The sequence below is a fragment of the Diospyros lotus genome, chromosome 2 (genome assembly GCF_014633365.1).
Source record: "Diospyros lotus cultivar Yz01 chromosome 2, ASM1463336v1, whole genome shotgun sequence".
In the NCBI taxonomy this organism is placed as follows: domain Eukaryota; kingdom Viridiplantae; phylum Streptophyta; class Magnoliopsida; order Ericales; family Ebenaceae; genus Diospyros; species Diospyros lotus.
In genome coordinates, this window is record NC_068339.1 from 13107980 (window position 1) to 13122854 (window position 14875).

The following is a 14875-nucleotide window of genomic DNA, read 5'->3' on the forward strand; positions in this document are numbered from 1 at the left end:
AACTCTCACTTAGATGATTCAGTATCTAATTTTGACTATGTCCCTGGAATATTCAAACATTCTAGGTGAAAGTAGTGGCGTTAAAGGAAAGGATGTCGTCGAGATGTAGCTCTTATGTTTAGTTTTCGTAGGTCTTCGTTTATGATTACGATGTTTAAAGATTTTGTAATATTTTGATATTTTCATGTGAAACATCGATTTGGTTATCTATAAAAGGAATTTGTCGGTTTTATATCATTGAGATTTCGGTCTTGCTTCCGCTGATGTGATTGATAATACCTGTCTTAATCTATTAATTTTTAAATTTTGATATACTGAGAAGGTATAATCGGGATTGTCGGGAAATGAATATGATGAGGGTATTGATGTGGCACCACCTAAAATTACTAAAATACCCCTACGCACCAACGGTCTTACCCGCCACGTGGATCGCTTGAGAGACTGACACGTGGCGGGTCAACAATCTGGAGCGGAGCCCGAGAAATCCGGGCCGAGCCGCAAGACCCGTTCCACCTTGACCGAGATTCTCGAGAGTCGTGCCCCCGCTCAATACGGGTTTATCCCGGGTACCTCATAACGGGTCTACATATAAAATGATAAGAATCCTCACCAGGTAGGCCAAGTTCCACAGCTCTTACATTTATTACGACTTGCATCTACTCTACTAATTTGAGCGTCGGAGTCCACCCCGGGAGACCTTAGCCCCGCCACTCCGTTGTCTTGCAGGTCTTGTCACCGAGGTCCGACATCGCCAAGTCCGAGGTCCAATTCCCGAGGTCCATTCGCAGAGGTGGCACGTGGTGGTCGGTCCCAAAAACCATCATCATTTGGCGCCCATCATGGGGCCGACGTCCAGACTCTCCAGCTTCTTCTTTCCCTACCTCGCGCTTCGGACTTCAACTCCTCACCTCAGACCTCGATCTTTCCACAGGTATCACACGACTTTTGCTCCTGACCATAACTGCCCATATGGCTCCTCGAAGGGATGTGACTCGAAGCCAGGCTGGAGCTAATTTAGAGGTCCCACCGCAAGGGAGAATCTACCACCTCCAGCCAATCCAGTACCGGAGGATCGACTCACCAGGCTGGAGAATCAGGTCCAACAGTTAACAGAGTTGTTGACTGGCTATTTGCACCAGAATGAACAACATCGTCCCCATGTGCCCTCTCAGCGGGCGGAGCACCAGTCGCCTCCTCTTACTCGAGAGCCTCGTCAATCCCGTCAATCGGGCTAGGAAATCCACCCCTCTGAGGCGGTGGGATCTACTTCTTCCCCCTCACGAGGAGGAGGAACTTCGCAGGAGAGGCGATTGCGTTTCTTGGAGAGGCAAGTTCAAGAACTCAGAAAAGGAAAGGAAGAACTGCCCCACCTTAGCTCTAACCAACCCTTGAGTAAGGTATCATGTCGGAGGTCCCACCAGAAAGGTTTCGTATCCCATCCATCAAGCTCTATGACAGAAGCACAGATCCCTATGATCACGTAGAACTTTTCTCCTCTCACATGCTGGTACAATCGGGATCTGACGCGATGTGGTGCCGGGCATTCTCAGCTACTTTGGGAGGTCATGCCCGAACTTGGTACTCTTGCCTTCCCCATCATTCCATCAACAGCTGGGAAGAGCTGAAGACCTGTTTCCTAGCCCATTACGCTCCCTTGAAGCGCCATCGGAAGTCTTCCATGGCTCTGGTGAACATCAAGCAAAATCAGGGTGAATCCCTAAGGGATTTCGTAGCTAGGTTCAATGAAGAGGCGTTGAGCATTGACGAGTTCGATCAGCGGATCGCCATGGTGGCTCTCCAGAATGGCCTAAGGGCTGGACCATTCGCTCAGTCCTTAGCCAAGACTCCACCCCGTACTTTCACAAAAGCCCTTACAAGGGTTAACAAGTACATCAATGCTGAAGAGGTGATGAAGGTGAAGCGGGCTAAACAACCGGACAAGAAAGAAAGAGAAAAGGAGAAGAAAAAGCCGGTGGTGGAACAGAAGACGGACTATCGCCCCTCCCGAGCTCCTAATCACCCAAGTTTTGGGGGTGCACGGGGAAGCCCGGTAAGTTACGCTCCCCTCAACGCTAGTCGAACAGAGATTCTCTTGGCACTGGAGGATAAGAATTATTTGCGACGTCCTCCCCCGCTGAAGTCTCCACTTAACACTAGAAGCAAAAAGAAGTATTGTCGTTTCCACCGCGACCACGGCCATGAGACAGAGGACTGCATCCAATTGAAAGAAGAGATACATGAGCTTATCAACAGGGGTTACCTCCGGGATTTCGTTAGTCGAGGAGGTGGGAACTCGGGCAGGGTAGAATCCCAACCAGAACACAGAAGGAGGTCCCCTACTCGTGATCGCCTTCGAGAACGAAGTCGAACACCGCCCCGGAGAGAAGGAAAACAGCCCGCCGATGAGGGAGGACAGAAGTTTATCTTATACACATTGGCGACGGGAACAGTTCCAGGGTCTCACTCAACTGCTCCCAAGAGCGTGGTAAAGGAGAATGTGGTCATCACATTCTCCGAAGAGGATCTTTCGAGCTACCCCAACTATTCAGATCCGTTGGTGATCACTGCTCAAGTAGGAGAGTGGGAGATGAGGCGAATCCTTGTAGACCCGGGTAGTTCTTCGAAGATTCTTTACAAGAGGGCATTCCTAGGGATGGGGTTCACTCTCGAACAGTTGAGGCCAATTCGTGTCCCCTTGGTTGGTTTTGATGGAATAGTGATTCACTCCGAGGGGTTGATCCGGCTATCCCTAACAATCGGTAGTGGCTCTCATAAATCCCAGGTGACGTTGGATTTTTTGGTCGCTGATGTGCCCTCGGCATACAATATGATCCTCGGTAGGTCCAGGCTTAGTGCCCTGAGGGCGGTACCAAGCACATATCACATGGTGTTGAAATTCCCTACTCCGGGAGGGATTGGCAAGGTAAGAGGAGACCAACGGCAGGCTAGGGAATGCTACGTAGCCTCTTTGAGTGCCACTATAGCCAAGGGGTCAGAGTCAAACTCAAGGCCGAACCAGGATACTATCCCTCAAGACGGCCAGGGCCAGATGGAAACAAAATAGGGAAAAGCCTTAAGTACAAGAGTAGGCCAGAGATCGGCAAGGGGGGAGGGACAGAGTTTCGCCACTCCCTCTATGGTGGTTACCAGCTTCATCTTGGAAGGTCTGGAGGAGCCCAAGACCTCAGAGTCGGTGGACGAGCTCGAGAAAGTCTTGCTAGGGGAAAAGCCCGATCGGGCGGTGTGGATCAGTTCCAAGTTACAGGAACCCGTGCGATCCGAGGTCCTTTCACTCTTGCGCCGGTATCAAGACGTGTTTGCTTGGTCTGCACTGGATATGCCGGGGATAGACCCGGCTGTCATGACCCACCGCTTGGGACTCTACCCTGATTGCGTGCCGGTGAGGCAAAGGAAGAGGAAGTTTGCCCCAGAGCGAGCTAGAGCTATAGAGGCTGAGGTGGAAAAGCTTATGGAGGCTAATCATATTCGGGAGGTCGACTATCCAAAGTGGTTAGCCAACGTGGTCCTTGTTTCTAAGGGGTCGGGAAAATGGAGGCTTTGTATTGATTTTAAAGATCTTAATAAGGCCTGCCCCAAGGACAGTTACCCTCTGCCCAGGATTGACGCGTTAATTGATGGAACAGTGGGATGTCAGTTGATGAGTTTCTTGGATGCATTCTAGGGGTACCACCAAATCCCATTACACCCTGAGGATCAGGAAAAGACTGCCTTCATCACAGATAAGGCCACTTATTGTTATCGAGTTATGCCCTTTGGGTTGAAGAACGTCGGAGCTACATATCAGAGGCTAGTCAACAAGTTGTTCAAGGCTCAGCTCGGTCGAAACATGAAGGCTTACGTTGATGATATGTTGGTCAAGAGTCTCTTGGTTGAGCAGCATCCAAACGACTTGGAGGAGTGCCTCTAGACCTTGTGCCAGTATCAGATGAAGCTCAACCCGGCTAAGTGCGCATTCGGGGTGACAGCTAGTAAATTCTTAGGGTTCATGGTGCATTACCGGGGTATTGAGGCTAACCCCTCGAAGATAAAAGCCATTCTCGAGATGCCTTCTCCTCGTAGTATCAAGGAGGTGCAGAGACTAACCGGGAGGATAGCGGCATTAGGGAGGTTTTTGGCAAGATCTGCGGAGAGGCAATTGCCATTTTTTAAGGCCTTGACTCGGGTCCAGAATTTTGCATGGACAGACGAGTGCCAGGAGGCGTTTGAACAGCTGAAACAGTGTCTGGTCTCCCCCCAGTCCTAGCTAAGCCACAGTCGGGAGAGTCACTATACATTTATCTGGCTGCCTCAGATGAGGCCGTCAGTTCGGTTTTGGTACAGAAGGAGAACAAAGTTCAAAAGCCGGTCTACTATGTGAGCAAGAGATTGGCTGGAGCTGAGATTCGTTACACTCCAACAGAAAAGTTGGCCTATGCCTTAGTCATCTCCGCTCGAAAGTTGAGGCCCTACTTCGAGGCACACCATATTATCGTCCTATCAAGTCAGCCATTGAGGCACGTATTGGGAAAGCCGGACTTGTCGGGGAGTATGCTCAAGTGGGCAATGGAGCTAAGTGCCTTCGATATCGACTATCGACCTCGGCCAGTTATCAAGGCACAGGCTCTTGTTGACTTTATCGTGGAGGGCACCCTGCCAGTGGAAGCAGACGAATGCATTTCTCAAACTTGGACTCTCTCGATGGATGGCAGCTTTAGTGTCGGAGGCAACGGTGCGGGATTACTACTCCAGGGCCTCGATGGCCAGGCTTGGCCGTATGCCCTCCACTTCGAATTCAATGCCTCTAATAATGAGGCCGAGTACGAGGCGCTCATTGCCGGGCTCAGACTAGCGGAACAGATGGGAGTCAGGGATTTGGAGGTATATTCTGACTCGAATTTAATTGTGCAACAGATCACAGGAGAGTTTGAAGCCCGGGAAGACGCCATGGCCCAATACTTGGCGATAGCCAAGGATCTTATGGCACGGTTTCAAGCAGTAAAAATCAAGCATGTTCCACGTGCGCAGAACGCAATGGCGAATGCTCTCTCGAGGATAGCTGCTTCCTCCTTCCCCAAGACTTCCCGAGTGGTCTACATGGAATCGTTGCCCCAAAGGAGCATAGAGAAGCGGAGCAACTATGCGTGAATGGGACAGAAAGTTGGATGGATCCTATAATAGCATATCTGACCAAGGGATGACTCCTAGAGGAGGAGCAAGAGAGTCGGAAACTCAAGCGCCAGGCTGCCAAGTTTCTACTGGTCGGATCAGACCTTTACAAGAAATCATTCACTCAACTGCTGTTAAAGTGCGTTGGGTCTGTCGAGGCTGACTACATCCTAAGGGAGATCCACGAGGGGATTTGTGGCAGTCACATCGGAGCTCGGTCTCTTTCCCAGAAGGCACTTCGGCAGGGGTATTATTGGCTAACAATGATAAGCGACGCAGTGCAGGTGGTCCGAACCTGCGAGAGATGCCAAAGAACTTCCAACCTAGTTCATACCCCAGCAGCTGAACTCACCCACCTGACCTCGCCTTGCCCATTTGCCAGGTGGGGAGTAGATATCCTCGGGCCCTTCCCGCTAGCGGCTGGACAAAACAAGTACCTGATAGCGGCCATCGACTACTTTACTAAGTGGGTGGAGGCTGAGCCTTTGGCAACTATTGCAGGCCGGAAGGTAAAGCAATTCCTCTGGAAATCCATTATTTCTCGGTTCGGTATTCCAAGGGTGATAATAACGGATAATGGCACCCAATTCGAGGGCCGGTCAGTGCAAGAATGGTGTCGTGAGTTGGGGATCAAGCAGCATTTTACCTCGGTGGCCCATCCCCAAGCTAATGGGCAGGTAGAGCTGACGAACAGAACCATTCTACAAGGACTCTGGGCTCGGGTTGACAAGGCGAATGACCGGTGGGTGGATGAGCTCCCCAACATACTATGGTCCTACCGAACTACGCCGCGAACAGCTACGGGAGAATGTCCTTTCACGTTGTGCTATGGCTCGGAGGCTCTTATCCCGATCGAGATTGGGGTGATAAGCTACCGAGTGGAGCATTTTGATCCGGAGGTTAACGAGCAAGGGCTAAGGTGCAACTTGGATATGATGGATGAGCTCCGAGACCTGGCACGAATTCGACAAGTCGCGTATAACCAGCGCATCGCTAGGTACTACAATCGACGAGTCCACGCTAGGAGTTTTATGCCGGGAGATCTTGTGTTGTGACGGTTCGACGTGAGTCATCCTCGGGATACGAATAAACTAACTCCGAATTGGGAAGGACCGTACCGAGTGGTGGAATCCTTAAGTCCGGGTGCATATCGACTAGAAGACATGGAAGGCAAGCCCCTGAAGCATACTTGGAATGTGCAAAACTTAAGGAAGTTTTATTAATGAGCAAGGGAATTCCCCGAACCTCTTTGTACTTTCCTTTATGACTAATGGCCACGGAAAAACTCTAGCCCAACACCTTCCTCCGCGAGGGAGTGGCTAAAATTCAAGGGTCGTGAGCCCTAGGCCGTCCTCAAAAGTGGACTAATGGCCACGAAAAAACTCTAGTCCAACACCCTCATCCGCGAGGGAGTGGCTAAAATCCAAGGGTCACGGGCCCTAGGCCATCCTCAAAGTGGACTAATAGCCCCGAAAAATATCTAGCCCAACACCCTCCTCCGCGAGGGAGTGGCTAAAATCCAAGGGTCACGAGCCCTAGGCCGTCCTGAAAGGTGGACTAATGGCCACGGAAAATCTCTAGCCCAACACCCTCCTCCGTGAGGGAGTGGCTAAAAACCAAGGGTCACGAGCCCTAGGCCGTCCTGAAAGGTGGACTAATCGCCACGAAAAAACTCTAGCCCAACGCCCTCCTCCGCGAGGGAGTGGCTAAATAGGGGTCACGAGAGAACCGAAGGTCCAAGAAGCCCCCCCTCAACTATACAGTGGATCGGGGTTCAACTAGTGTCTGGACCCATATGTCCGCGTCCACAATCAAGAAATGAGGAGTCAAAATGGAATGGCATTGTATAAAAGTATGATGGTCTAATACATGCTAATAAATGAAGTACAAAAAACCCTAGCTAGAAAAAAGAAGAAAAAAACTCAAGCATGAGGCGGAGCATCGTCACCGTCAGCCATCTCCGAGTCCTCCATCTCGGCCACGATTTCTTTAACAGACCAGACATTAGACATATCCAAGTCCGGATGTACGCGGAGCACCTCAGTCGCATGGGTCTGAAATCCCTTAGTCCAAGCTTCCTGCAAATTCTGCTGGATGAACTCCTCCACCTCAGGAAGTTTGATGGGTTCAGCATACTTGCGCTCGTACCCACGAATGACTGAGTTTGCCTGGGACAACTTTGAGCTCACCCGGGATAGCTCCGCCTTAAGCTGCTGAATGCGTTGGTCCAAGGATTGCCGCTTAGAGAACAGCTCGTCCAAGTTCTTCCTCTGGCTCTCTAATAAGTCGTCCCTCTCTTGCAACTGGGTGTCCAGCTCCAAGGTCTTCCGGGAAGTTTGGGAAAAATGTCCAGAAAAATCTGAGACTAGCGTGACCACCTGTAATGAATAAGACAAGTAAGGGCAACACAGATAGGGTGAAAAAGTGTCGATAAAGTAGAGAAAATTACCTGAGCCAAATGCTTGCACAAGGCGGCCTCCACTGCCTCCAAGCACTGTTCAGCTAGCATTTGACGGTCCGCGGGGGTGGCGAAGTGGTGAATCATGCGTCTCGCCACATGACTATACCGACTGAGGTCGTTTTCCTTTACACCCCAGTCAGGGATATAGTCTGGATAGTGTGGGGGGGACTCGGGGGTTGGCATGGGCTGTCTCGGAGGCTGGGAGGTTCTCTTCCTCCTAGTGCGGCTAGGCTCCCCTTCCTCAGCTGGGAGGGATCCAAGGCAGCCTTTTCCCTCGTAGGGGCAGAGCCGCCCTCATCCTCGGCGGGTCTTCTTTTGTTCTTCCCCTAGATAAAAGCGGTACTCACCATTTCAGCTGCAAAGGCAAAGACAGGACATCAGTGGCAAGAAAAACAACAAGTCAAAACGTATGAAAATAGGGGAAAATAACTACCCAAAGTGACATCGGGCTCGGAGCAAGTGTAAGTGGATAAACCCCCCAAGTACAAGGTACGATCACATATCAAGGCTCGAGTGCTGATGGGGTTCAACTCCCTCAAGGTCTGAATATTATGAAGCTCGCCCTGCGTGATCCCTCGACTACGGACTTTTGAGAGCCGGAAAGCCCACTCGATTGGCACCCCGAAGCTGACCCCCCTGTCTTTCAAGCCAGCAAAGAAAAATCTACTCTTCCATCGTTTTACCGAGGTGGGGTTATCAGCTATGAACTGACACTAATTGAGGGGAGAGAAGGCGAACCGAGGTTCGACTTTACTAATAGGGATTACCTTGAACATCCGAAAGAAGAGTTGGGCGGTAGGCTCAATGTCTCGAGCTCGACAATAGAGAACGAAGGTAACTAAGCACCTCCAACCATTGGGAGTCAGCTGAGAGGGGCATAACCTCACGACAGAGAATACCTCAACTAAGGGGGCCGCCAGGGGAAACCTGAGGCTGGCAACAAGGGCTTGCTCGTACACGGTGATACAACCATATGGGGCCTGGTGACCCCTTAGACCTCAGGGTTTACTGTACCAATACTCATCATGAATAAGGTGATATTTTCTAAGGAGGGGAAACAGTTCTCTCTCAGTTATGGTAGAGTGGTCCATGGTCAGATCCTCGAGTAAGTTTTCTAGGTTGGGATCACTACTCACATGGGACTCCGAAGAGGGATGAGGTGAAGCTCCTTCGAGTCTCCTAAGTTTTTCAGGCCTACGAAATGGGCCATGAGAGGGACTGGATAACTCGATATTCGATTCCTCGCTACTAGAGCTAGTTTTGGAGGTTTCAGACTCAGAGGAATCAGATGAGGAAGACATGCTAAAATTACGAATAAAAATAGCCAAGAAGAGACCACTGATTAGGAGAATGAAGGCAGAGATCAGGCAAGGAAAACCACAACTGGGCTCGAGTCTAAGGGAGCTTAGCCAAGTTTAGCCCGGGAAATCTCGAACTAAGCCTGCAACAAAGAGAGACCAAAGAAACGGGTCAGTCAAATTAAGCCTTATTTTAAAGCATATTTTGTTATTATTAGTAAAAATATAATAATAATAATAAACAACCATAATGGGAGTAGGGAAAAGCTCAAGGGTCGACCAAGGCCGACCCAATGCTCACCCAGGTACACATATATTATTTATATATACTAAAAAAAAAAAAGCCTAAAAGGAAGGGGAGGTCGGCCATGGCGCCATATATATATTCATATATATATATATATCAATATATATATATATAAAAACGGGGGGCCAAGGGGCTCCCCAGGGGAGCTCGGCCATGGCCGAGGCGGGAGATCTCGACCATGGCCTAGACGAGAGAGCTCGGCCATGGCTGAGTTGCGGCCGAGGCCGAGCTCTAGCCAGGCCTCAGCCAGGCAATCGCCTGGCCGAGGAAGAAAAAGAAGTGTTTTAAAAAAAAAAATGAGCAAAGGAAAAAAGCAAACGAGCAGTAAAAAGTGATGAAAAAACAAGAGAGCAGGGGAAAGACTAACCTCGAGAAGTTGGATGCTTGTCTTGAAATGATAATTGTGGGGTGGAGCCTTAGGGCTTATATAGAGGGGACCAAGGGGGTGAAAATTCAAAATGATGAATTTTTCCCTCCAACCAAGGACCCCCTATAATTTCAAGGTAGTAAATGAGGTTGTTAGGCATTAATCTCAAGTTTAAAGATGCTTTTGTGCGTCTTGAGAAAAATGAACAGTCAAATAACCTTAAAAATTAAGCTACTCCTCGACCCAGTAAGATTCTCAGCTCGGCTCAAGGAGTGGGGGGCAAGTGATGTGGCACCACCTAAAATTACCAAAATACCCCTACGCACCAACGGTCTTACCCGCCACGTGGATCGCTTGAGAGACTGACACGTGGCGGGTCAACAATCTGGAGTGGAGCCCGAGAAATCCGGGTTGGGCCGCAAGACCCGTTCCACCTTGACCGAGATTCTCGGGAGTCCTGCCCCCACTCAACACGGGTTTATCCCGAGTACCTCATAACGGGTCTACATATAAAAGGACAAGAATCCTCACTAGGTAGGCCAAGTTCCACAGCTTTTACATTTATTACGACTTGTATCTACTCTACTAATTTGAGCGTCGGAGTCCACCCCGGGGGACCCTAGCCCCGCCACTCCGTTGTCTTGCAGGTCCTGTCATCGAGGTCCGACATTGCCAAGTCCGAGGTCCGATTCCCGAGGTCCATTCGCAGAGGTGGCACGTGGTGGTCGGTCCCAAAAACCATCATCAGGTATGTATATCGAAAGACTTATGTTGTGTGTATGATGTTGAAAAATATATATATATATTCCCGAAATCTGGAAGTAATGCACGTTCTGGGAAAACGGGGCGTTACAGTAACCACTCATTCCCTTACCTACAACCGCCTATCCCTTTCCCTTCCTATTCTCTCACCTACAATCGTCGACCGTTGTTGCATCCTCTCATTAGCCATTACTGCATCCACTCATTCCCTCACCTACAACCGCCCAACCCTTCCCATCCCCATCCCTCATCCGCAATCATTGACCATTGCTACATTCTCTTCTCGCCTCATGCCGATTGTCGCATCGTCGTAGTTGATTGCCACACTGCTGTCATCCCTACCACCACTGACTGCCATTGCATCTTCTCGCCTCACGTCTACCCACCGTCGCCCTTGCCACTAGACCATTGATTTTCTTTTTCACCAAGTTCTCATACATACTCCCCCAATGAAGTTTGATGGAGATTTCGAACTTCATTCGATTAAGTCAGATCGGCCTTCATTTATGGCTGTAAAAATTGTCCAATTCGTAGCCTAGAAGTGCCCAAAAATGTCAACGACAGTGGCGAGCGGGTGGGGCTGACTGGCAACGGTGGTGGGTTTATGTGGCAAGCGAGTTGGGGCGACTGCGTGGCAGGGGCAACGAAGGTGCATGGGTGAAGACATGGCGGGTTTTGTGGAAGTTTCAATTTGAGGATTTGGGAGAGAGATATTTTATTTTATTCTATGTGTGTAAGATTTTATATAAATATCTATCTACAAGTGGTACTGTCTCTTTCTTTTTTTTTTGTTTTTTTAATGGGGACGTCAAAGTTAGCGTGGACTTTGGAAGAGACAATTAGTGTGGCTCAAATCTGACTGACTGGGTCTGGTCTGTCTGTCAATGATGACCCAACTGTACAATTCCACTGCTCTGACCACACTTTGAGTGGCTTGAATAATAGTGTGATTCACCTACAATGTCTTCTACTATTGTATTCTACCATACACGCCATTCAAGTTGTATTTGGGATTCAAATGTTTTTCATTTATTTGAAGATAAAATGATGTTTTTTGTTACCCAAAATTAATTTCTTATTTTTTAGCTTTTAAACTTTAAAAAATAAAAAAATTGGTCCCTATTAATTTTTCTTTTTTACAAATGGTAGTGTGAAGACTTTAAGCTAGCTAGGTAGTAGTAGTGTTTTGATTAGTTAAGTCCAGTGAAGTTGAAGTAGAAAATTTCTTAAGACTTGATTGGGTAGATTTTTTGTTTTCAAATTTACTATTTTAAAAATAGGAATAGCATGCATATATATATATATATATATCAGTTTTTGATGATTTATTTTCTCATTATAAGAAAACAGTCAATTTGATACGAATTTAGAGATGAAATTTGAGTTTGAGACGGATTTAGAAACAGATTTTGGGTCGTCGTTAAAACTTCAGTTGATAAATTTGAGAGGAATTTTGAGACCGATTAGAAATAGATTTAGAGATGGATTATTTCTATCTTTATTTGAGACGGATTTACAGATAATTTTTCAGACGAATTATTTCCAACGGATGTAGAGACGATTTTCAGACGGATGTAGGGATGGATTATTTTCGTCTCTTTCACAAATTTTGTAGAATTGAAAAAAATGGAAACAATAGATGAGATTTTTAAATATTATATTTGTTTAAAATATAGTTTATAACAATTAAAAGCAAAGTAATTTTTAATTTTTTAAATTAAAACAAAAAATATATTGTTTAAAAATTTTATCTATTAAGGAAAAAAATAAGAAAATTCAAAGAATTATGTGTTTTAGAAATTCAATCAAAAATTTTATTTCTTAAGAAAAGAAATTTTAATTATTTAAAAATCAATTTAGGTGTACAATTCAAAGATAAATTGAAAACTAATTTTCTTTTATAATTAAAAAATAAATTAAAGTTTACTTAATTTTTGAACTGATTGACTTTTAAAGATGAATTAAAACTCTACTTGGGTTTAGAAACTCATTAGAATTAATAATTATTTTTTATCATTTTTTTCTTTTAAATCATCAATTAATGACACTTTTTTTACAAATTTGGTATTTTATTTTTAATTAATTTATAATAAAAATTAGGAAATATTTTTTAAATTAATTAAGGTATTGCGTTTTTTTAATATGTAAGTTTATTTTTTAAAAAAAAAATATCAAAGAGAATCTAAAGATTGGATAATCATCATTCATCATGGAGATATCAAGCTACGTGAAGCTCTTTAAACCTTTGGTTTATTGAATCGAATTTTAAGCTTGGGTTTTCTAAGATAACCTCTAAGGTAATTAAAAAAGCCTTGAAGCTTGCTTTAATTGCATTCAATGGCTGCCACTGATTTTATATTATGTCCGTATATATACACAAAGAATAAAGAAGGTATCACAGGGATTTAAAAAAAATAAAAAAATCAGTCCTAGGCGGCCTTCACCGCTCCGATTGCTCAGAAATTCGCCGTGATCTGACACGATCGTCATCGTCAGTGACCTAAATTTCTACTGCTACGTACTCTCTTCATCAGCACCGCCTGTCGCCTCCGCGAGCTCGTTAGCTCTGTCTATGTCAGATTCGGAGGATTTCGGTAGATCCGTGTGACACAAGAGATGATTGTCAATATACAATACAGTCATAATTACAATGCCTCAGGTTTCCACATGAGCGACAGCCGGCTCGGTGTCGGATGGAACGGCAGGCGGCGGCGTTGTTGGCGAGACGAAGGCCGAATCAGAACCGCTAAGGCTCTCTTCACGAGATCACCTTCAACGCTCCCAATTCGGACCTGTGAGTTCGCCATCGCGGACCTCCGAGTATTCAGCCGACTCGACGGATACGTTACCGACTGGTTACCGAAATTCTTATGCAAACTGCACCGAAACGAGCCTGGATGCGTCGTCGGCGAGCACATACACGACCGCTTCCGAATCTCCGGATTTCCGGTTGGCTTCTTTGCCATTTGGTTCAAGGAGATCGATCGCCCCTGGGAGATTGGACTGTCGAGACAGAACGGTACGGAAGGCACCGCCGGAGCCGATCCGTGGAGATTGAGGCTCTCTGGCGAGGCTGACCTGCGGTGGAAGTTTGTGGATCGAGCCGGAGGGGAAGAATGCAACGAGGGGGCGTAGAATTTTCCGGTAGGTGAAAGGGAGCGCAGGACCGGTCCGCTTGTTCTCCGACAAGATGCCGCCATTATTGTTGGTAGGAGAGAGAGAGAGAGAGAGAGAGAGAGGAATGTCCTCGATCTGCTGGAGCCTCTCTGGGCTTTCTAATTTGGCAAGCCTCCCTCATTTCAACCCCTTCATTTATAGTATTGTCTCGGAGCCCATTTTAGATTTAGACTAGACTTAAAACAAAATGCTATTTTTTGTATTTCTTAATTAAAACTGTGCCTATTTTAATTTTTATCTTTGATAAAATATATATATTAAAAAAAAAAGAAACTCAAGTGACCAATAATAGAAAATAAATATAATGTTTTCTGAATTGACCGGATACATAGAAACAAAAAAGTTAGATCTGGTTTAGTTTTATAAAATATTTTTTAGTTTTTAATCTTAATTTTATTATTATTAAACATATTCTTACATCTTAAATTTACGTAAATTATACTATTAGTTTTTGAGCTTTGTGTTTCATAATAAGCTGATTATTGTGCTTTAATTTTTATTTAATTAAATAAATCAATGAAAAGGTTGCGAGCTCTTAATAATAAGGTTATATTTATGAAAGTGATTAAAAAGTTAAATAATGATTAGGGAATTCAACTTCATGCATGCATGGCCTGACAAAAACCTCAAAAGAGGCTGAAACGAGGGGCTGGCAGTAGGCAAACAAGGATGGGAATCAGTGGGCCGTGGGATGGGTCTAATAACAGTTGAGAGAGAGAGAGAGAGAGAGAGAGAGAGAGAAGCAAGCAGCAAAATGGGATCAGTGCCACGTAGCATGCGATCAAAAGGTTAGAGAGTGCCCGCCCATAGATTCCACGCGCGACGCCATTGTTCTCCAACTGAGTCTGGGGGCGAGTCTCCCACCATTGTTTTCCGTTTCTGCTTCGGTTGACCAATAATTGGAATTGAAAATTCAAAGCAGGCACGAGATGTTGACGTGGACTGGAGACCCGAAGTGTCCGGTCCACCATGTGAGGGTGGGTATCTCCTTCTTCCACTAGTTCTTTTCATTTTCAAATCATTTTCTTATAAATGCGTAATTATTTACTTTGAAAACTTATCACAATATTTTTAAAGTCTAAGATAATTATAAAAAAATATTCTTGATACTTAAAAAAATATAAAAAATAATTTTAAAATTTAATGTTATGTTGTAATTTTTTTTTATCATTAGTTAACTACCTCAAATTTTATAAAATAACTAAAATATTGTCACATGTAAATTCTTTCTCATCTTTTCTCATTTTTCTTTCTCTCTTCTCAAATTCTCCATTTGTTTTTTTTTCTCAACCGACAATGGACGATGACTACGATTTGTTCATCTTTTTTTTTTCTTT

General features: G+C 45.8%; 2 protein-coding genes across 2 annotated transcripts; one reads left to right on the forward strand and one right to left on the reverse strand.

The window, feature by feature from the left end:
* The first annotated feature begins 1402 nt into the window (after nt 1-1402).
* On the forward strand, nt 1403-3064 carry LOC127794645 (uncharacterized). Its single transcript, XM_052325896.1, has 2 exons — nt 1403-1578; nt 1738-3064. Exons 1-2 carry the CDS (start codon nt 1403-1405, stop codon nt 3062-3064), a joined length of 1503 nt encoding a protein of 500 aa, XP_052181856.1.
* Nucleotides 3065-12680: 9616 nt separating this feature from the next.
* LOC127795476 (uncharacterized) lies at nt 12681-13631 on the reverse strand. The gene has a single exon (XM_052327168.1). The coding sequence runs from the start codon at nt 13559-13561 to the stop codon at nt 13007-13009; it is 555 nt and encodes a 184-aa protein (XP_052183128.1). The 5' UTR covers nt 13562-13631; the 3' UTR covers nt 12681-13006.
* Nucleotides 13632-14875: the final 1244 nt, after the last annotated feature.

What these genes read in the sequence shown, in the direction of transcription:
- LOC127794645 (XM_052325896.1), top strand. Translation starts at nt 1,403, where the DNA reads ATGTCGGAGGTCCCACCAGAAAGGTTTCGTATCCCATCCATCAAGCTC. An exon ending in GGAGGTCATGCCCGAACTTG is followed by an intron (nt 1,579 to 1,737) that starts GTACTCTTGCCT and finishes TTTCGTAGCTAG; the next exon opens with GTTCAATGAAGAGGCGTTGA.
- LOC127795476 (XM_052327168.1), bottom strand. Translation starts at nt 13,561, where the DNA reads ATGGCGGCATCTTGTCGGAGAACAAGCGGACCGGTCCTGCGCTCCCTT.